The sequence below is a fragment of the Scyliorhinus canicula genome, chromosome 16 (assembly GCF_902713615.1).
Source record: "Scyliorhinus canicula chromosome 16, sScyCan1.1, whole genome shotgun sequence".
NCBI lineage: Eukaryota > Metazoa > Chordata > Chondrichthyes > Carcharhiniformes > Scyliorhinidae > Scyliorhinus > Scyliorhinus canicula.
Window position 1 is genome coordinate 53136197 of NC_052161.1, and position 23573 is coordinate 53159769.

The following is a 23573-nucleotide window of genomic DNA, read 5'->3' on the forward strand; positions in this document are numbered from 1 at the left end:
CAGGACCACGACGCCAACCAACAGAAATTTCTCCAAACCGCCCAAGCCCTCAACCTCACTTATAACAAGGAGAAATGCGTTTTCCGCACAACCAGAATAGCCATCCTCGCTATGTCGTGGAAAATGGAGTTCTAGGGCCCGACCCCAACTGTATGCGCCCCCCTCCTGCAACTCCCTCTTCCCCACTGCCCCAAGGCCATGAAAAGGTGCCTCAGGTTCTTTTCCTTTACGCCCAGTGGTTCCCCAACTATGCAGACAAAGCCCATCCACTGATCAAAGCTACCATCTTCCCACTGGCGGCTGAGGGCCAGGCCTTCAGCCGCATTGAGGCAGATATTGCCAAGGCCACGATGCGTGCAGTGGACGAGTCCGTCCCCTTCCAGGTGGAGAGCGACACATCAGATGTCACCCTCACCGCCACCCTCAATCAGGCGGGCAGGCCAGTAGCATTTTTTTCCCATACCCTCAACACCTCCGAAATTCAACACTCCTCAGTCAAAAAAGAATCCCAAGCCATCGTGGAAGCTGTACAGCACTGGAGGCAGTATTTCGCTGGTAGGAGGTTTACCCTTGTCACCGACTAACGGACAATGCACAGTGGGGCAAGATCAAGAACGATAAGATCTTGACGTGGAGGATCGAACTCTCCACCTATAATTACAATGTTGTGTATCGTCCTGGGATGCTCAACGAGCCCCCAGATGCCCTGTCCCGCGGCACATGCACCAGTGTGCAAGGTGACCGACTCCGGGCCATCCACGATGCCCTCTGCCACCCGGGGGTTACCCGGCTTCTCCATTACATCAAGGCCCACAACCTGCCCGACTTTACCGAGGAGGTCAGAGCCATGACCAGGGACTGCCAAATCTGCGCGGAGTGTAAGCCGCACTTCTATCGACCGGATAAGGCCCACCTGGTGAAGGCATCATGGCCCTTTGAGCGCCTCAGTATCGACTTCAAAGGGCCCCTCCCCTCTACCAACCACAACACGCATTTCCTCTACGGCGTTGACGAGTTCTCCCGCTTCCCCTTTGCAATCCCCTGCCCCGACATGACCGCAACCACCGTTAGTAAGGCCCTACATAGTATCTTCACCTTGTTGGTTTCCCCACTTATGTCCACAGTGACCAGGGCTCCTTGTTTATGAACAACGAACTGCGTCAGTACCTGCTCAGTAAGGGCATCGCCTCGAGCAGGACGACCAGTTACAACCCCCAAGGAAACGGACAGGTGGAGAGAGAGAACGCGACGGTATGGAAGGCCGTCCTCCTGGCCCTGCGGTCTAGGAATCTCCCAGTTTCCCACTGGCAGGAGGTCCTCCCCGACACGCTCCACTCCATTAGGTCCCTCCTTTGCACAGCCACGAACGAGACCCCTCATGACCGCCTGTTTGTTTTCCCTAGGAAATCCACCTCCGGGGTCTCGCTTCTGTCCTGGCTGAAGACACCAGGGCCCGTCCTACTCTGCAAACACGTAAGGAGCCATAAGTCCGACCCCCTGGATGAGAGGGTCCAGCTCCTTCACACCAACCCACAGTACGCATACGTAGAGCACCCAGACAGCCAACAGGATACGGTCTCCCTCCGGGACCTGGCACCCGCAGGATCCCCTACCGTCACCCCAACCTACCCCCCCCCAACCTACACAGAACAGTGCCCCGCCCCTACATGGCCTCCACACCCCTCCTATACTCCTTCCCCCCTTCGCCGACCCGCAGGAATGAAGCTCCTGAAGACACGCTCCCGGAGTCCACGCCTGTGCCCGCACCGACGAGTTCGACACCCGTGCCCGCTGCGAAATCAGAGCTCCGGCGATCGCAGCGCATGATCAGTGCACCGGACAAACTGAATCTGTGAGCCCTTCACCCCCACCGGACTTCAATTTTTTACCAGAAGGTGAACGTGGTGAACGTATTACAGTAACCATTCACCACTGCATTACATTGTATCACGCTGTTGCCCATGTGGGTTCCATCTTTGGACCATTGTACTGTACTACACTGATTGTATCATGTTGGTGCCTTTGTGCGCTCCGCCCCTGGCTCCGTCCCTGGGCGGAGCGCCCCTTAAGGGGATGTATAAAGAGCAGCTGCCCTGTAGGCGGCTCTCATTTGCACAGCAGTCGCAGACAGGCACTGTTCTAGTCGATTAAAGCCACTGTTCACTTCAACTCTCTGTCCCGTGTGAATTGATGGTCACATCAGTGAGGACACCGGCTATTGGGTTGCTGAGGGCCCCCACTTTACAGGCATTCACAAAGCCCACTTTCGGACCCCACCCTTCACCTCCCCCAACCTTCCAGAGGCCTCTTCATATCCATTCTTTTACATCCCACCCTTCATGCCCCCATCATCCCTCCTTTCATGGTCATGCCCCCCCCCCCCCCAGGTCCTGACCCTTGGCAGTGCCCCTGTCAGTCTGACAGTGCCAGGGTGCCACATTGCCTTGTCCTTGACTACCCAAGGGCCTCCAATTGCCTGGGAGACACACCAGGTTCCATTCTGATTGATCCACATTTGGGTGAACCAGTAATAAACAGCACCCAGCTGGGATCTCCCTGGGGAGGCAAGTAAATGTTGGGAGACTATTAGATCCACCAGCATGGTTAAGTGGGCCGTGTGATCTGGTTAGCTCTCGCAAGGCGTTTCGGCCTTCAGGAAGCCCGGGGAGGCCTCTCCTAGCATCTACCGACTGTGTCCCACTCCAATTTTGGTAGGACACTGGTAGATCGTGCCCAATATTTACTGTCCGCTCAATCACTTCCCTCCCTTGCATGGTCACACTTGGATCGCGTTTCTAGGTTAACTGAAGGCCACTGTCAGCGATGCAGTGACCAGAAATGTAAATCACCGCTACCAGATATTGGCAGGGTGTGCCCATTTTATAGATGTGGCTTACCAGCCCCACATAGATGAGGTCCTAGGCCCAAGACCAGGTGGGGCTTGCATTTGCCAACTACTGCACAGCAATCATTCCCTGCTCTTAGCTGGCATCTCCAGGTCAACGATCAATTTATTTTTAGGCTATCAACTTAAATAAATTAAACTAAAATTATTTATTTTTTCGTTTCACTGTTCAGTAAATATCTCACCTTATGGTACTAATTTCTTCACATTCAACAACGATATCTGCGACTGTATAAGCATGCTTGACCCTCAAAATTGTTTTCAACACAGCGGCTTTCACCTTCCAAATAACATGTCATATAATTATTTATAAAAACTATTATTTTGGAACTATTTTCATTGACGTGAAAAGCAATCTAAATATTTCCAATTACCTTAATTTCTGGATTAATTAAAAAACTATGGCCTTTAGATTTTGTTCAAATTGTTCACTCGATTTCAAAACTGAAAGAATTCTGAATCTGAATTCAGTGCATACATTGCTGATATTTTCTCCTTAACTCTTTAATACTATGAATTCAGATTAATAGTAATAATTTCAAAATTGATATATTTTTTAATAAATTACTGTCTTTTGATGGTATTTGTTTATTTTAATATTTACAAGAATGTCATCTGAATTGAGAAGATGCAACCGGGTAAAGGCTGCTCTATTCAAGAACTGAGTGAAGTTTGGGGTTCTGTACCCTGCCCGCTTGTGGGCGACTCATCAGAAGCAGGAGTTTTATTTTGACTCGCCGGAGGAGGCGATGGACTTTATGAGAGACCGTGGACTCGGAGGAGTGTGAGGACACTGAGCTTTGGCGAGAAACTTTGTGTGTATGGTGAAATATCTGTGGTGGGTATTTTGAAGTGGGTTTCAACAGGGGAGCGGCAATGGTGAGTGTGTTTTTGTTCTTCTTTGGTGGTTGGGAAGACGGGAGTTGGATAGGAAAGGAATGGGGAGGCTAGAGGCCATGGACGGTGGCCACAATACTAGCTGGGCGGGCTAGTTAATGGAAGGGAAATTGGCGGTTGCCAGGAGGAAGGCTTGGGAGGGGATGCTTGATTTTTGTTTGGGGGCTGGGGGGGAGGGCTGCTGACATGGATGTGGTTGGTGTGACGCAGTTGGGAAAGGAGAGATGGCAGTTGACATCCGAAGGTGGGCCTGGAAGGACGCACAGGGCTGACCTAAGAAGGGGTTCGTCTGATCAGCAGGAGAGAATGGTGGGGAGCCCCCCGACCAGGCTGGTCACGTGAAATATGCGAAGGTTGAATGGGCCAGTTAAATGGTCGCCTGTGCTCACACACCTCAGAAGTCTGAAGGCGGACATAGTGGACGGAATTCTCCATTTGCCGACGCCGAAATCGCGAAACGCAATTGTGCGGAGAATAGCTTCCGACGCAGAAATCGCGGTGGGCACCATTTTGACACCAAATCGGTATGCTGCAGCACCCCAAAAATGGCGTAAATGGCGTAAATGCCCGGGCTAAAGGTACAGTAGGCATATCATTAGTGGGCCTGACACCCGATGCTCCGGGGCCTCCACGATTCAGCGCCTCTGATGGGCCGATTTCCCGAGAGCGTCGTTCACTTGTGGTTACAAAAATTGTGAAAATGGCGCCCCAGCTACTGTGCGAGAGAAAGAGAGAAGGTAGGAAATGGCGTGGAGTGACTGCAGCCCTCCCCCGAACAACCAAACCAACCGGCTGCCACCCACCAGGGGACCAACCCAGGGCACCACCCACAGCAACCCCCAGTAAAGGCAGTGCAAGCAAACAGTACCCCTGTCAGCAGGGATGGGCGCCAAGACCGGGGCACCGATGGGGTCGGGGTGTGGGGGTGAGGGGGGGCATGCGTGGATGGAGCCCGCATCCAACTGGGGTACCTGGATGGGCACGGGAGTATGCGCCATGCTAGCCTTTCAACCTCTGCAGAGAATGGCATTCGGACACCAACCTGCGGTGCTGGCCACTGTGGTGATGGCCGCAGCCCTGAGAAATGCCCTGCAGCAGCGTGAGCGTAGGCCACTCAGAGAGGTAGGGGAAGCTTCAGCAGAGGAGCGGGCTGCAGAGGGGCCGGTGGCAGGTGCACAGGCAGGAGAGCCAGCGCCCAACAGGCCGAGAAGGAGGAGGTGCCTAGGAGGCACCAGATGAGGCCCCGTGCGTACCACAACCACATGTCATTCGAGGATCTGACGGACCGGGCATATAGACGGAGACTGCGGATGAGCACAGGGACACCCGCTCCCGGTGACTGTCAAGGTGACGATTGCGCTTTCTGGAATCTCTCTGACATCGGAGACATCCGCACCGTCACGGAGCCCGCATATGCCCAGTCGGACCAGTACGTTCAGTTCCATGTGGAATGCACCCACTAGGATGCCTGGGCCATGAGGTTCACTGCTACTGCCGGGATGCTCCGGGTCCAGGGGATGATCGATGGCATGCACATCGTCCTACGGGAACCTGCGGATAACAGGCCTCTATACTGCTGCGGCCTCCACAATATAGCCCAGCAGAGGGGTGATGTGCTGGAGAAGGAGGAGGATGAGGAGCAAGGGCAGACCTCGCCTGATGAGGAGGATGCGAAGGAGAGGGAAAATGAGTGGGACATGGGGCCTGGGCAGGCACGGGAGGCTGCACAAAGCCATCGCCAGGCCAGCGAGCATGGAATGCCCTCATCGCGACACGTTTCACCGACTAGGGGGGGAGGGGGTTGCTGGCCATGGGCATGGACATCACCATCACAGACTTCCTCACCTCCCACACCACCAGACCACCCGCATGCACACCCGCTCCATGACACATACCTGCGGCGCGACAAATTGGGGGCACTGGATTGGCAGTGACAGCGGGTCTGGTCCATGGGATCGAGGATGATGACAATCCGCTCTGCGATGTGCTCCGGTGCTCCACATCATATGACAACATCTGACTCTGACAGTAGCACCTTCCACCTGGGTGATCCCTGCATGCGAGCTGGCCATTCCATCACACGGACCCGTTGAATCCCTGGCGTGGGGGTGATGGGGACGGTCGGGGCTGGGGAGGATGGAGGGAGGAGGGTGGGGAGCACAGTCCACCCACAGGGCCTGCACTCATCCCACACCCCCACTCTCCCCGGCCAGCACTGACCAACCCAACCCCACACCTATCAGACAGAGTACCGAGGCAAGATTGAACGGTGTTAACAGATGTTTATTGTGGAGGAATATATACACAGTCTGTGCCCTAGCCCCTATAAAACAACTGTGTCCTGCACGCATGCCAACTTAACTGGTATCTAACTTTCTGGCCTTATGGGCCCTAACAGTACGCCTAGGTTATTTCCCCAGACGGTAGAGGAGGAGTGGATGCGGCCTGCTGTAGCTCCTGCCCTGCGACAAGCTCTCCGTTGGCGCACTGGGCAATGCCGCCGCCATTCTCAGCCATGGTGTGTCGTGACTGGGCCACTCTGAGGAGCACTGCTGCAATGTCCAGGTGGCTCTGGCACATGGCTGCCTGTGAGAGGGCAGCCCTGTCCTGAGCCTCGGCCCCCACCTGCACGGAATGCCCCAGGTCTTGCACGCTCTGACCTATATCCGACACCGTCGGCCCCATTGCCTCCACTGCAGATGCCACCCATGCGGTGTTGGCCTGGATGGCACACATGACCGGCACCATCCCCTGCTCCTGCTCATGGATGGACTCTCCACCTGCATCTGCAGGTGTTGGAAACCGGCCGTCATCCCCTCTTGTAGTCCCTGAGTCTCTGACTGCACCTGCACTGTGGCTGGGACTGGATGTTCCAGGAGCCCGGGACCCGTCAGGACGGCACTGGTTCCTACGGCCGGCCTGCCCTTTAACCGTCCGACCTCTCGGTTGCTCCTACCTCCACCCGATGTACCGGATGCGATGTGTGATGCTTACCAAATAGTCTCCCAGCAGCCTCCTCACTAATGTGCCCAACCGATATGATAGTCTCTGAGATGGTGGAGGGTGTTGGAGACAGCTGTGACGGAAAGTCTGTGTACTCCTCCGACCCGAGCTCTGGGCTCTCCTGAGTCTCGGGCAGCGGGCTGGTGTTTGGGGGTTGCTCTCCCCATCAGTGCTCGGGCTCAGTGAGGGGCCGCAGGTCTGGTAGACCCTCTCCGATCTTCTCTCGCTCACGGCGGTTGTGCGCAGCCTTATGCTGGGGGGGGGGGCAAACACAAACAACGACACTGTTTGACGTTCCGATGCATGCAGCCCAGGTGTTGGGTAAAGGGAGGTCGTGTCTGACAAATCTGTTAGAGTTCTTGAGGAGGTAACAACCAAGTTAGACAAAGGAGAATCAGTGGACGTAATTTATTTAGATTTCCAGAAGGCCTTTGGCAAGGTGCCGCATAGGACACTGTTAAATAAGTTAAAAGCCCATGGTGTTAAGGGTAAGATCCTGGCATGGATAGAGGCTTCGCTGACTGGCAGAAGGCCAAGAGTGGGGATAAAGGGGTCTTTTTCAGGATGGCAGCCAGTGACTAGTGGTGTGCCTCAGGGATCTGTGCTGGGACCACAACTTTTTACAATATACACTAATGATCTGGAAGGTACTGAAGGCACTGTTGCTAAGTTTGCAGATGATACAAAGATCTGTAGAGAGATAGGTAGTATTGAGGAAGCAAGGGGGCTGCAGCAGGACTTGGACAAGCTAGGAGAGTGGGCAATGAAGTAGCAAATGAAATACAATGTGGAAAAGTGTGAGGTTATGCACTTTGGAAGGAGGAATCGAGGCATAGACTATTTTGAAATGGGGAAATGCTTCCGAAAGCAGAAGCACAAAGGAACAGCATTTAGGGCAGCATGGTAGCATAGTGGTTAGCACAAATGCTTCACAGCTCCAGGGTCCCAGGTTCGATTCCCGGCTTGGGTCACTGTCTGTGCGGAGTCTGCACGTTCTCCCCGTGTGTGCGTCGGTTTCCTCCGGGTGCTCCGGTTTCCTCTCACAGTCCAAAGATGTGCAGGTTAGATGGATTGGCCATGCTAAATTGCCCTTAGTGTCCAAAATTGCCCTTAGTGTTGAGTGGGGTTACTGGGTTATGGGGTTAGGGTGGAGGTGTGGGGCTCTTTCCAAGAGCAGGTGCAGACTCGATGGGCCGAATGGCCTCCTTCTGCAGTGTAAAATCTATGAACTTGGGAGTCCTTGTTCATGATTCTCTTAAGGTTAATGTGCAGGTTCAGTCAGCAGTTAAGAAGACAAATCCAATGTTAGCATTCAAGAGGGCTCGAATACAAGACCAGGGATGTACTTCTAAGGCTGTACAAGGCTCTGGTCAGACCCCATTTGGAGTATTGTGAGCAGTTTTGGGCCCCATGTCTAAGGAAGGATGTGCTGGCCTTGGAAAGGGTGCAGAGGAGGTTCAGAAGAATGATCCCTGGAATGAAGCACTTGTCGTATGAGGAACGTTTGAGGACTCTGGGTCTGTACTCGTTGGAGTTTAGAAGGATGAGAGGGGATCTTATTGAAATGTACAAGATACTGCGAGGCCTGGATAGAGTGGACGTGGAGAGGATGTTTACACTTGTAGGAAAAACTAGAATCAGAGGAAACCATCTCAGATTAAAGGGACGATCCTTTAAAACAGAGATGAGGAGCAATTTTTTCAGCCAGAGGGTGATGAATCTGTGGAACTCTTCTCCGCAGAAGGCTGTGGAGGATAATTCACTGAGTGTCTTTAAGACAGAGATAGATAGGTTCTTGATTAATAAGGGGATCAGGGGTTATGGGAGAAGGCAGGAGAATGGGGATGAGAAAATATCAGCCATGATTGAATGGCGGAGCAGACTCGATGGGCCAAGTGGCCTAATTCTGCTCCTATGTCTTATGGTCTTATTGTCTTATGGGTAGGTGATGGCATCAGTGGCCAGGGCACCCAGCCATTGCGGCTGTCATCGGTGCTGGCATGTGGGGCAGGGTGGGGTTCTTGCTGTCCCCCCGGGGGGGGGGGGTTTAGGTGTATGTGGGGGCACAGCGCTGCCTACTCACGCTGGCCGCCCTGAGGAGGTTGCGCAGTTTTTTCCGGCACTGTATGCCAATCCGGGTGATGTTGCCCACGGCGCTGACCGCGTCTGCCACCTGCACTCAGGTACGCCGAATGGCAGTGCCTGGTGGTCTTCCTCATGTGCCGGGTACAGGATCATCTGCCTCTCCTCCACAGCATCCAGGAGGGTGTCCAGCTTGTTAGAGTAATATATGTTACTCATTTATTTATGTCGAGATGTACTTAACTCATTTATTTATGTCGAGATGTACTTAACTTTGATGATGATGAATACTTGAAGTCGTCCAGTGATAAATAATTTATTGAATAATTAATCAATTAACTTCTGAGTTCGATTACTAGTAGTTAAATTAAACAAGATAGAATTAGATTAACTATGAATATTATGGTAAGAAGTCTTACAACACCAGGTTAAAGTCCAACAGGTTTGTTTCAAACACGAGCTTTCGGAGCACGACTCCTTCTTCAGGTGAATGGAAAGGCTTGTTCCAGAAATGTTTATATAGACACAGTCAGAGATGCCCCGGAATGCGAGCACCTGCAGGCAATCAAATCATCAAAGATGCAGAGAGAGAGGTAACTCCAGGTTAAAGAGGTGTGAATTGTCCCAAGCCAGTTCAGTCGGTAGGCCTCTGCAAGTCCAGGCTTGTTGGTGGGGGCCGAATGTAATGCGACATGAATCCCAGATCCCGGTTGAGTCCGCATTCATGCGTGCGGAACTTAGCTATAAGTTTTTGCTCAGCAATTTTGCGTTGTCGCGTCTCCTGAAGGCCTCCTTGTAGAATGCTGACCCGGAGATCAGAGGCTGAATGTCCTTGACTGCTGAAGTGTTCCCCAACTGGAAGGGAACAGTCCTGCCTGTTGATAGTCGCACGATGCCCGTTTATTCGTTGTCGCAGTGTCTGCATGGTCTCGCCAATGTACCACGCTTCGGGACATCCTTTCCTGCAGCGTATGAGGTAGACTACATTGGTCGAGTCGCACGAGTATGCGCCGCGTACCTGGTGGGTGGTGTTTCCACGTGTAATGGTGGTGTCCATGTCGATGATCTGGCATGTCTTGCAGAGATTACCCTGGCAGGGTTTTGTGGTGTTGTGGTTGCTGTTCTGAAGGCTGGGTAATTTGCTGCAAACAATGGTTTGTTTGAGGTTGCGCGGTTGTTTGAAGGCCAGTAGTGGGGGTGTGGGGATGACCTTGGCAAGATGTCCATCCTCGCTGATGATGTGTTGGAGGCTGCGAAGAAGATGTCGTAGTTTCTCCGCCCCAGGAAAGTACTGGACGACGAAGGGTACTCTGTCAGTGGTGTCCCGTGTTTGTCTTCTGAGGAGGTCGGTGCGGTTTTTTGCTGTGGCGCGGTGGAACTGTCGATCAATGAGTCGAGCGCCATATCCCGTTCGTACGAGGGCATCTTTCAGCATCTGTAGGTGTCTGTTGCGCTCCTCCTTGTCTGAGCAGATCCTGTGTATACGGAGGGCTTGTCCATAGGGGATGGCTTCTTTAATGTGTTTCGGGTGAAAGCTGGAGAAGTGGAGCATCGTGAGATTATCTGTGGGCTTGCGGTAAAGCGAGGTGCTGAGGTGACCGTCCTTGATGGAGACGAGTGTGTCCAAGAATGGAACTGAATTTGGAGAATAGTCCATGGTGAGTTTGATGGTGGGATGAAACTTATTGATGTCATCGTGTAGTCGTTTCAGTGATGTCTCGCCGTGGGTCCAAAGGAAAAAAATGTCATCGATGTATCTGGTGTATAGCATCGGTTGAAAGTCCTGTGTGGTGAGGAAGTCCTGTTCAAACTTGTGCATGAAGATGTTGGCATATTGAGGTGCAAATTTGGTCCCCATGGCTGTTCCGTGTGTCTGGATGAAGAATTTGTTGTCGAAGGTGAAGACGTTGTGGTCTAGAATGAAACGGATGAGTTGCAGAATTGCGTCTGGAGATTGGCAGTTGTCGGTGTTGAGGACTGAGGCTGTTGCAGCAATGCCGTCGTCATGGGGGATGCTGGTGTAGAGTGCCTAGACTTCCATTGTGACGAGGAATGTTCCTGGTTCAACTGGTCCATGGGTGCTGAGTTTCTGTAGGAAGTCCGTCGTGTCGCGACAGAAGCTGGGTGTACCTTGTACGATGGGTTTCAAGATGCCCTCGATGTGGCCAGAGAGGTTCTCACACAGGGTCCCATTGCCTGAAACGATAGGACGGCCTGGTGTGTTGGCCTTGTGTATTTTCGAGAGGCAGTAGAGATCTCCAATGCGGGGATTACGTGGGATGAGAGCACGTAGGGTGTTCTGAAGGTCTGGATCTAAGGTCTTGATCAGTCTGTTGAGTTGGCGGATGTGTTCCTTGGTTGGATCTGCGGGTAACTGCCTGTAGTGTTCCTGGTTGTCGAGTTGTCGGTATACTTCTTTGCAGTAGTCTGTTCTGTTCAGTATGACGGTGGCCCCTCCTTTGTCTGCTGGTTTGATGACGATGTTGCGGTTGGTCTTGAGAGTGCGGATGGCGTTGCGTTGTGCTTGGGTGACGTTTGAGGCTGCCTTGTGATTGCGAGTGATGAATCTGGCATTGACACGACTTCTGACGGCTTGAGCATACATGTCGAGTCTAGGGCAGCGGCCTTCCGGAGGGGTCCAATTTGACTCTTTCCTTTTCGGTTGCTGCACTGCAGATCTCGCGGTCTGCTGTTCCGGTTCATTGGTCGTGTCCCTGGGTTCGCTGTCGGCCTCTTGGGGTCTGTGGAAGAATTCCCGGAGCCTCATTCGCCTGATGAATTCCTCCGTATCTGCCGCGAGACTGATGGGGTCCATTTTGGTGGTGGTGCAGAAATTGAGCCCTCTGCTGAGGACTTCGATTTCGTCTGGTTGAAGGGTGTAGTCTGACAAGTTGACAATGGATTTCCCTGTATTGTTTTCGACTGTTGTACCGGGAGAAGCTTGATTGCTGCTGGTGGTGATGCCAAGTTTCTCAAGCTTCCTGTTCTTGGTGTGCATGTAGGTGGCATAGTATTGCTGTCTCATCTGTTTGGCGGTGTTCCGCAGCTGGTCTGCTGTGTCCTGAGCGCAAGTTGAGAATATGGCCTATTCTCAAAGGATATGGCCTATTCTTCTGGAAGGAAGATATGTGGTGGTTAGTGGGAAGCGGGGGGGTTGCCGGTGGTCCTGGTTAATGTTTATGCCCCGAATTGGGATGATGTGGATTTTATGAGAGAAGTGTTGGGGTGGATTCCGGGTTTAGATACATATCGGTTGATTTTGGGAGGGTTTAATATGGCCTGAATTCGAGCCTGGATCGGTCGAGCCCAAAGTCGTTGAGGTCAGTTGTGGCTAGGGAGCCAGGGCTTCATGGAGCGCATGGGGGGATGACCTATGGAGGTTTGGGAGGCCGTGCACCGGGTGTAGGGCCTGGAGGCCCCGACAGAAGGTGATGGATAGCATGGGGGGGATGCAGGCGGGGAAGGCCCCGAGTCCAAATGGGTTCCCAGTGGAGTTTTATTAGATGTTTAGGGTGGAGCTGGGGCCACTGCTGGTGAGGGCGTATAATGAGGAGAGTGAACGTGGTGAACTCCCCCATACTTTGTTGCAAGCTTCAATCTCCCTGATTCCTAAAAAGGATAAGGACCCAGAGAAGTGTGGGTCATGCCGCCAATATCATTGTTGAATGTCGATGCCAAGTTATTGGCGAAGGTGCTTGCATCGCAGATTGAGGACTGCGTGCCTGGCTAGATTGGGGAGGATCAGTCGGGTTTTGTGAAAGGAAGACGGTTGTTGGCAAATGTCCAGAGGTTACTTAACGTGATTATGATACCCTAGGGGGCCAGGCGGTTGTGATAGTGGCGGCAATGGACTCGGAGAAGGGTTTTGATCGGGTAGAGTGAGCGTATTTGTTCGAGGTGTTGGGGAGGTTCAGGTTCTTACAGGGGTTTGTGGAATGCGTCCGGTTGCTGTATAAGGCGGCGGTGGCAAGTGTGTAGATGAACCAAGAGAGCTTGGGGTACTTTAAGTGATACCATGGGACGAGACAGTGTTGCCCCTTCTCCCCACTGCTTGGTGATAGAGCCATGAATGGTGGCGTTTAGGGCATCGAGGGATTGGAGTTGGAGTGAGGGGATGTGTTTGGAGTCCTCGAACGCCCTCTCAACTCTGCTCTTATGGTACGAAGTCTTACAACACCAGGTTAAAGTCCAACAGGTTGGTTTGAAACACGAGCTTTCGGAGCACTGCTCCTTCCTCAGGTGAATGTGCTCAGCAGTGCCCCGAAAGCTCGTGTTTGAAACAAACCTGTTGGACTTTATAGAACATAGAACATAGAACATTACAACACATTACGGGCCCTTCGGCCCTCGATGTTGCGCCGACCTGTGAAACCATCTGAAGCCTATCTGACCTACACTATTCCATTTTCATCCATATGTCTATCCAGTGACCACTTAAATGCCCTTAAAGTTGGCGAGTCTACTACTGTTGCAGGCAGGGCGTTCCATACCCCTACTACTCTCTGAGTAAAGAAACTGCCTCTGACATCTGTCCTATATCTGCCACCCCTCAATTTAAAGCTATGTCCCCTCGAGTTGATCATCACCATCCGAGGAAAGAGACTCTCACTGTCCACCCTATCTAACCCTCTGACTATCTTGTATGTCTCTATTAAGTCACCTCTCAACCTTCTCCTCTCTAACGAAAACAACCTCAAGTCCCTGAGCCTTTCCTCGTAAGACCTTCCCTCCATACCAGGCAACATCCTAGTAAATCTCCTCTGAACCCTTTCCAAAGCTTCCACATCCTTCCTATAATGTGGTGACCAGAACTGCGCGCAGTACTCCAGGAGCGGCCGCACCAGAGTTATGTACAGCTGCAGCATGACCTCGTGGCTCCGAAACTCAATCCCCCTACTGATAAAGGCTAGCACACCATATGCCTTCTTAACAGCCCTATTAACCTGGGTGGCACCTTTCAGGGATTTATGTACCTGGATGCCGAGATCTCTCTGTTCATCTACACTACCAAGAATCTTGCCATTAGCCCAGTACTTTGCATTCCTGTTACTCCTTCCAAAGTGAATCACCTCACACTTTTCCGCATTAAACTCCATCTGCCACCTCTCAGCCCAGCTCTGCAACTTATCTATGTTCCTTTGTATCCTATAACATCCTTCAGCACTATCCACAACTCCACCGACCTTCGTGTCATCTGCAAATTTACTAACCCATCCTTCTACACCCTCTTCCAGGTCATTTATAACAATGACAAACAGCAGTGGCCCCAAAACAGATCCTTGCGGTACACCACTAGTAACTGAACTCAGGATGAACATTTTCCATCAACCACCACCCTCTCTTCTTTCAGCTAGCCAATTACTGATCCAAACCACTAAAGCACCTTCAATCCCACACTTCCTTATTTTCTGCAATAGCCTACCGTGGGGAACCTTATCAAACGCCTTACTGAAATCCATATACACCACATCAACCGCTTTACCCTCATCCACCTGCTTGGTCACCTTCTCAAAAAAACTCAATAAGGTTTGTGAGGCATGACCTACCCTTCACAAAACCGTGTTGACTATCGCTAATCAACTTGTTCTTTTCAAGATGATTATAAACCCTATCTCTTATAACCTTTTCCAACATTTTACCCACAACCGAAGTAAGGCTCACAGGTCTATAATTACCAGGGTTGTCTCTACTCCCCTTCTTGAACAAGGGTACAACATTTGATATCCTCCAGTCTTCCGGCACTATTCCTGTCGACAAAGACGACATAAAGATAAAGGACAAAGGCTCTGCAATCTCCTCCCTGGTTTTCCATAAAATCCTTGGATAAATCCCATCTGTCCCAGGGGACTTATCTATTTTTACACTTTCCAAAATTGCTAACACCTCCTCCTTGTGACCTCAATCCCATCTAGCCTGGTCGACTGTACCGGAGTATTCTCCTCAACAACATTGTCTTTCTCCAGTATAAACACTGACGAAAAACATCCATTTAACGCTTCCTCTATCTCCTCTGATTCCACACACAACTTTCCACTACTATCCTTGATTGGCCCTAATCTTACTCTAGTCATTCTTTTGTTCCTGATATACCTATAGAAAGCCTGAGGGTTTTCCTTGATCCTATCCGCCAACGACTTGTGTCCTCTCCTCGCTCTTCTTAACTCTCCCTTTAGGTCCTTCCTGGCTAACTTGTAACTCTCAAGTGCCCTAACTGAGCCTTCATGTCTCATCCTAACATAAGCCTTCTTATTCCTCTTGACAAGTGCTTCAACTTCCTTAGTAAACCACGGTTCCCTTGCTCGACAACTTCCTCCCTGCCTGACAGGTACATACTTATCAAGGACACGCAGTAGCTGTTCCTTGAAAAAGCTCCACATTTCGATTGTACCCATCCCCTGCAGTTTCCTTCCCCATCCTATACATCCTAAATCTTGCCGAATAGCATCATAATTGCCTTTCCCCCAGCTATAATTCTTGCCTTGCGGTATATACCTATCCCTGCCCATCGCTAAAGTAAACATAACCGAATTGTGATCACTATCACCAAAGTGCTCACCTACATCTAAATCTAACACCTGGCCGGGTTCATTACCCAGTACCAGATCCAATGTGGCATCGCCCCTTGTTGGCCTGTCTACATACTGTGTCAGAAAACCCTCCTGCACACACTGCACAAAAACTGACCCATCTATAGTACTCAAACTATAGTATTTCCAGTCAATATTTGGAAAGTTAAAGTCCCCCATAACAACTACCCTATTACTCTCGCTCCTGTTGAGATTCATCTTTGCAATCCTTTCCTCTACATCTCTGGAACTATTCGGAGGTCTATAGACAACTCCCAACAGGGTGACCTCTCCTCTTCTGTTCCTAACCTCGGCCCATACTACCTCAGTAGACAAGTCCTCAAACGTCCTTTCTACCGCCATAATACTTTCCTTGATTAACAATGCCACACCCCCCCCTCCCCCCCTCTTTTACCATCTTCTCTGTTCTTACAGAAACATCTAAATGCTGGAACCTGCAACAACCATTCCTGTCCCTGCTCTACCCATGTCTCCGAAATCGCCACAACATCCAGATCCCAGGTACCAACCCATGCTGCAAGCTCACCCACCTTATTCCTGATGCTCCTGGCGTTGAAGTAGACACACTTAAAACCAGCATCTTGCTTGCCAGTGCCCTCTTTCGAACTTTTAACCCTATCCCTAACCTCACTACATCAACATCCTGTACACTGGGACTACAATTTAGGTTCCCATCCCCCTGGTATTGTCAGAGTTTTTACTGTGCTCACCCCAGTCCAACGCCGGCATCTCCACATCATCTGCTCTTATGGGCAAGGCTCTCTTACCAGCCTGTCCCCAACCACCAGGGGTTTTCTATTTGCCTGCGAGTTTCCCCGAGATGCCATCATGCCTGGTTTACATTTGTGTGAACCAGTATTGAATGTCGCCCAGTTGAGGCCTCGCAGGCACGCCTGTTGAATCCTGGGCGCCAGGTGAATATGGTGAACACATATTTAGATGAGCCTAAAGGCTCATTTAAATATGCATTTTTGGATCTCGCCCTCAATGGGTGAGATCCAGATCGCACCTGGCCTTGCAAGTCCGGTAGTTCTCACAAGGTTTATCGCTTTGTGCGAAAGTCAATTTTGGCCTCTCCCAGGATTCAGCCTCCTTAATTTTATCATTTTGTTTAAAAGTCATTACCAAAGAGGAAAAGTTATGTTTTTGATGGCACTTTACTACCTTTTCTAGATATTTAAGTGCCATCATCCTCTGTTCTGTCAGTGAATCTTCGCCCATTATTATAAAAACGTCATCCCTGTGGCTTTCAAATTCCTACAAAAATATGAAAAACAGTACATATCTTGAAATTAAGTGTTCAATAAAATAAAAATAAAAATCTGTTCAGTTTATATAACTATTAAACTTGTATCAAAAATAATATAACATTAGGTCAATAACCCATAATTAAAACATAAACATTTCAAGAAGATTTTTCCTTTTTGTTTCCTGCAGCCACCTGGGTTGGCCACTTCCTCACACAAAATGGAAGAACGCAAAGGTTACAGGGAAAAATGGACATTGGCAAAGAAACAAGCAGTTTGCAGAATCCCCTGTATTCTAGCTGCTAAAGAAACCAGACAGCATTGTAACTAACGAGCTGCACATATTAAGTGAGCGATTCACGGTGATCCCAGGCACAATGGACACAACCGTTAACTGCAATCGCTACATTCTATAGAAGGTCATACATCCCGGCGCTAGTGGAGTCTGAGACAAAGGACACCAATAAGGTAGAAGGAACCGCCCGGTGATCGAGGAACAGCCCTGTGATTGGGGAAATTCAAATCAATCGATTGGGAAGAGACCCAATCGATTGCAGGTTTAGAGAGGGTCCGCCCAGAAGGACGCGAAGCCTCTGGGACCTATAAAAATCAGGTCCCAGGACTGATTCTTTCTTCTTGACCAGCCGGCCCTCCCAGCAGAACACCTTTGCAGCAGAAGACCTTGCGAAGGAGAGGCCTGGTCAGCAGCCCCCATCAAGTGAGTGTCATAAAACGCACGCTACGAGTGTAGACACTCCTGACCCCTTTAGTCCACACCAAATGGAAGCCTGTGGATCCAGGACAAAGCAAGAGGCAATTGTTCCCTGATCCGGCAGTTCCCTTATTCCAGATAAGTATTGGCCTGTTAGTTGGTAGGAATAGCCTAGTCTTTTCGTTTTATATGCATAAGTAATAGATAACTGTATTATAATAAACGTGTCTTGTTTGAACTTACTAACTGGTGTATTGAGTTATTGGTCTGAACTTGAACTTGAATCTTGTGGCGGTATCTTCACGATACCTGCCGACTCTAGAGATAAGGAATAAAACAGAGCCAAATTGAGTGTAAAACACACTCACCCAGATCGAGCAACATTTAGTGGTGACTCTGGGGGGATTCGACTAGAAGTGGCCCCCCCACTCCGAGAGAACCCAGCAATTTGAATCAGAAATCCAACTGGGAAAAGGAAAAACCACAAGTGTTCAAGTAGTTCAAATCAGTCCTCATAATTCGGAAGTGTGTTTTTGCATGCGTAACTAACAGGGTTATAAGGTAAAACCAAGAGATTTTTGTTGCGACAAACTGTCGGGAGTTTATAATTCGGAAAATAGCGAAAGCCGTACCCATACTTTATAGCACTGCCTTATTATCCCTTGTTCCAAATTTAAAAGAGAGCATAAGATAGAAGAGATGGCCATGCAGGCAATGGAATGCCTCATGAACCAAGAGCAGTTCGTGGTCGCAGCGACCAGCAGCAGCAGAGTAGGTCAGTGTCCCGTTTGGGAGCTGGAACTCAGGAAGTACCTCAAAGGGAAAGGATGGCCCCTTTGGAGTGAGTTTTGTTCGAATGAGGAGACAGGTCCCGGAAGTATAGGGCATACTTGGTGGGAGAACCTGTCTGAAATTCATAAGAAAGGTTTGAGTAAAGCACGTAAGCTGATGGCAATTGTGTCCTGCTTGGCACAATTGCGAGACACAGAGGAGGTCGTCAGGACACTCCGAGCAGATTTAGAGGAGAGCAATAGAATGAGCAAAGTGGATGTCAGGGACATCGAAAGAGAGAATTTAGAATTAAGGCAAAAGTTGGCAGATAAGGATAGAGAGGTGGATGATGCCAAGAGGACACACCAGTCTTATCTAGCCCATCTGAGCAGCTCCCAGGTACAATACGAAAATGCCTATCAGGATGTGCAGCGTGCAGTCTTGATAAGACAAGAATCAGAGAAGCAGGTAGAGACACTGAAGAAGCAGTATAGCGACCTGAAGGCAGCTTTAAGGGCACTCCATGCTGCCACCACTGAGCAAAGGCAAAGCACAGTGGACCATGCTAAATGTAGGAAGCAGATTGCGAAGCTGCAATCTCTGCTTTCTGTGCTGAATGGCTTCCAGGAAACCTTTGGAACGCAATTAGAGGAAGAGAATGCACCAGATTGGCAGGAGTTAAGCGAGACAGCACAGTGATATGTTCAGGGAACATGTGCGCTAGAAACGCAGCAGAAAAGGAAAGCGTCCCAACCCCCCACAGATCAGATAGCACCCGCACCAATGAACCCAGTCACCACCCAACGAAAAGCAACCGCAGACGGCGCACCCGAGGTCACTTACACCACCCCCTTAACTGTGACTCAACTAAGGGACGCGTGTGAGAAAATCACCCTGTTTCTCTCCACTTCAGACCCCCACCAATTCTTTGCAAGAGTTAAACAGCAGGCGACCATGTACGGCATTGATGCACGAGAGCAGGTTAAGCTCACAGTTTTGAGTTTAGACTCATCGGTAGCAGCAGCCCTCCCTGACCCACAGAATGTTGGAGGAGACAAAGACAGGCACCCTCGAAGAAATGCATACAGCTACTTTGGATGCGATAGGGTATAACAGAGGAGACCCAGTTGAAGGCCTAAACAAGTGTAGGCAGAAAAAGACCGAGCACCCCACAGCATTTTCAGGAAGGCTGTGGATTCACTTCACTGCAGTTTTCGGTGAATTAGACCGCACACATTTGACCCAAGATAACATGGTTAAATGGACCCGCACTATCATCTCCCACGCCACAGAGGCAGGACAGAAAGCCTGCTCTAATTACGACCGCTCAGAAGAGGCCCATAATGAAAAATGGGTCTTGAAAAGATTGTCCCGCGCTTGGGAGCAATCTGTGCACAATAAGACAGCATTTAAGAAGCCCGAGGAGGCGCAAACCGAGGTAGACATCCAAGCAGTAAGAGCGCACCAAAACCCTGCATGGATAAATGAGGGACAGAATAGCCCCCCACAGAAATCACAGGAATGTTTTAACTGCAGACAGTTAGGGCATTTTGCTAGGGAATGCAATGCACCACAAAAACCTCAGAGAGGCCAGCAGACAGGCACTCTGAACAGGAACAGAGCGAAGCCTATTCACAGTATAGGGACACAGTCAGGACAGACCAATGTGGACGGAACGGACTGACGGTGTTCGGGCTCCCCCACTTGGGTCTGTGACACCCTCTGGGACAGATCCGGATGACCGGTAGTCACAGCGAAAATTCGGGGAAAGCCCATAGAATTACTCTGGGACACAGGAGGGTCCCGCACGACCATTAATTCCTCCACTACACCACAGGCAAACACGTGGCCCACTACAGCCACAATAACACTCAGCGGCCTTACAGGACACTCACAGCAGGGAACCATTACAGCCCCTGTACCAGTCCAGCTAGGGAATATCTCCACCAGTTGTTTTAATTGATCTGCCCCACACAGCAGAACACATACTCGGCATTGATTTTATGAATGCACACAGCCTGTCGTTTGACCCAGTCAATCAGTGTGTCTGGCAAATGGCAAGGTCTGAAAGAGCACCCGCAACGCTCACAATAGGTGAGTACGAACATAGGATTAGCGCAGTAGGCGACTATTGTTTTGACCCGACCACGCTCAGCACAGACAAACAGGTTAGGGCAGTTTTAAACAAATACAGGACAGCATTTGCCAGTCACCGGCACGACTGCGGCAGGATGACTGGACCAGTTCAGATTACAGGACCTGACCCGAGACCACAAAGACAGTATAGATTTCCCCTGGAAGCGGAGGGAGAAATTGGAAAGGTAATAGAGAGCTTATTAGAGCAGGGGGTACTAAGGACAATAGCCTCCACTAATAATGCCCCTATTTGACCAGTGAGGAAGCCCAATGAATCATGGCGTCTGACCATTGATTATCGGGAACTCAACAAAGTAACCCCAGCAGTAGCCCCCACGGTAGCAACAAGTCCCGAGACCATGCTCAAGCAGGGACTCAACTCCAAGTATTTTACGGTTTTGGACATTAGCAATGGCTTTTGGTCAATCCCATTGGCGAAGGCGTGCCAGTACAAATTCACATTCACTTTTAAAGGTCAGCAGTACACGTGGACATGCCTCCCACAAGGATTCCACAACTCCCCCTCCATTTTCCACCGACAGCTGGCAAATGGACTATCAAAATTTTCCCGACCCGAATGTCTGGTACAGTATGTGGACGGCCTATTACTGCATACAGACATCAAGGCAGAGCACATCACGCTTCCGTCTGAACTCCTACAACTCTTACAGTCAATCGGATGTAAAGTAAACCCCAGAAAGGCCCAACTATTGGAGAATAAAGTGATGTACTTTGGTACAATCATCACGCACGGCAAACGCAAGATCGAGTTCAAAAGAATTGACTCGATCGTCAAATTGCCCCTTCCCCAAAATGTTTCAGCCCTCCGGTCGTTTTTAGGACTGGTTGGGTATTGTCGGAACCATATCGATGGTTTTGCGACAAAGGCAGCTCCACTTTCAGACCTCCTTAAGAAAGGAGCCCTTTGGGAATGGCTTCTGCAGCATACAGAGGCTGTGGAAGATTTAAAGAAAGCCCTTAGCGCAGCACCTGCACTACAAGTTCCAGACCCGCTCTCCCCCGATGCAATTGAGGTAGCAAGCACAGATCTGACCCTCTCGGTCGTGCTCCTTCAGGAACGGCACGAGCAGCTACGACCAGTGGCTTATACCTCCAGACTTTTAGACCCAGTAGAGCAAGGATTTTCAGCCTGCGAAAGGCACCTACGCGCAGTATTCAGCGCAGTACTTTTCGTACATTAAACCCCATAACGATTCTGACCGAACACACCCCCACACCGCTTCCATTGGACGGACGACTGAAGGACGGTTCAGTTAGCCAAATTAGAGCAGCTAGGTGGGCACTTCTTTTACAAGGACGGGACATCACAGTTAAACGGACTAAGACACACACCCTTTTAGCAGACAACCTCCAATACCCAGGAAAATGCCATGTAGCGAAATAGTAGCCCCCCTCCACAACACAGGACCCTTCATTGCAATGCGCCCCCAGGAAGATAGGAAGTTCAACTCAAAGCCCCCAGCACACAGACACGTGTGCCCCCTTGAAGATTTATGTGGATGGTTCATCCACTGTTTTAAATGGTGAGCGCATTACAGGATGCGGCATCTATGTAAAGGAAGCGCAGGGACGCGCATTAGAAGAGATATCTTTAAAGTTACCCGGTCACTTAGGCGTGCAGGGAGCAGAGCTCACGGCCATAGCTTACATCGTGGACCACCCAGATTCGTTCCCCAGCCCAGCAGATATATATTCTGATATTTTATATGTCTGCAACAGCTTGACGGATTTTCTGCCCCTGTGGAAGACAAGAGGTTTTGTTTCCGCGGATGGAAAGCCCCTTCCATCAGCCCCATTGCTCCGCCATATCCTAGAACAGGCAAAGGATAGGACTTATGGCATAATTAAAGTAAGAAGTCATCATCGGTCATCCCCCCTGGAAATGTGAAAGCCGACGCACTGGCAAAAGCAGGTTCCAGGCACGGACATTTTTGGACACCCCAACTAGCGCCCCTGTGAGTTCAGTTCAGGTCTCACAGACAAACATTGAGGATCTAGTACAGGCCCAAAAACTCAGGGATCTCAGGGAGATTATTACAGGAAAGTATTTGGCCCCATATGACAAGTTTAAACACGCTCTGACCACACATGATGGTGTTGTTCTCAAAGATAAATTGTATGTGGTTCCTGAAAAGGACAGGAATCAAATGATTGCCTTATTCCATGACAGTCATGGACATCAAGGGATAGACCCCCACCACAGCCCACCTGAGACTTCTGGGCAGCACGGTAGCATGGTGGTTAGCATAAATGCTTCACAGCTCCAGGGTCCCAGGTTCGATTCCCGGCTGGGTCACTGTCTGTGCGGAGTCTGCACGTCCTCCCCGTGTGTGCGTGGGTTTCCTCCGGGTGCTCCGGTTTCCTCCCACAGTCCAAAGATGTGCGGGTTAGGTGGATTGGCCATGCTAAATTGCCCGTAGTGTCCTAAAAAGTAAGGTTAAGGGGGGAGTTGTTGGGTTACGGGTATAGGGTGGATACGTAGGTTTGAGTAGGGTGATCATGGCTCGGCACAACATCGAGGGCCGAAGGGCCTGTTATGTGCTGTACTGTTCTATGTTCTATGAGACAGCTCTGTTGGTGGCCAGGTTTGAGAGAGGATGTAACACATTACATCGAAAATTGTTTGATTTGTGCACAGAATAACTCGGAGAGGTATTCAAGGAAGGCACAGCTCAGTCATACTCGCCCCGTTAATGACCCTGGAAAAAACCTCCAGATCGGTTTTATAGGTCCACTGCCCCCTTGCAGGAACGGCTATGAATACGTATTGGTGGTCATTGATACATTTACGAAATGGGTAGAGGCATTCCCATCTCGAACTAACATAGCCAAAACAACCGCAAAGATCCTGACACACCACATCTTTACTAGATGGGGACTCCCCAGAAGTATTGAGTCGGACCAGGGATCTCATTTTACAGGACGGATCATGAAGAACGTCCTGACCATATTCGGCATTAAACAAAATTTCCACATTACGTACCACCCCCAGTCCAGAGGCATAGTGGAACGCATGAATCGGACTCTAAAATCGACCCTTAGAAAGATGGTCCAGGAAAACAATACAACTTGGGATTCGGTGCTCCCATTCACACTTACGTTTTTAAGGAACACTGTTTCAGCTTCAACAAGTTTTACCCCACACACACTCATGACCGGACGCCCCATGAAAGGTTCTGAATTCCTTTTAGGACTCGACATGACCAGCCCAG

The 23573-nt window shown here is 50.2% G+C and overlaps 1 protein-coding gene across 9 annotated transcripts in view; it reads right to left on the reverse strand.

Moving 5' to 3' along the window:
• Positions 1-23573, reverse strand: part of LOC119951075 (coiled-coil and C2 domain-containing protein 2A-like) — a 610180-nt gene that overhangs the window by 226207 nt on the left and 360400 nt on the right. For 8 of the 9 annotated variants that reach the window (XM_038774117.1, XM_038774121.1, XM_038774113.1 and 5 more), the window contains exons 22-23: positions 16639-16731; positions 3091-3185 (exon numbers count right to left, since the gene is read on the reverse strand). In XM_038774117.1, coding sequence (XP_038630045.1) covers positions 3091-3185; positions 16639-16731 — 188 coding nt within the window. The remainder of the gene's footprint in view (positions 1-3090; positions 3186-16638; positions 16732-23573) is intronic. The other variant, XM_038774118.1, reaches the window with a different exon arrangement.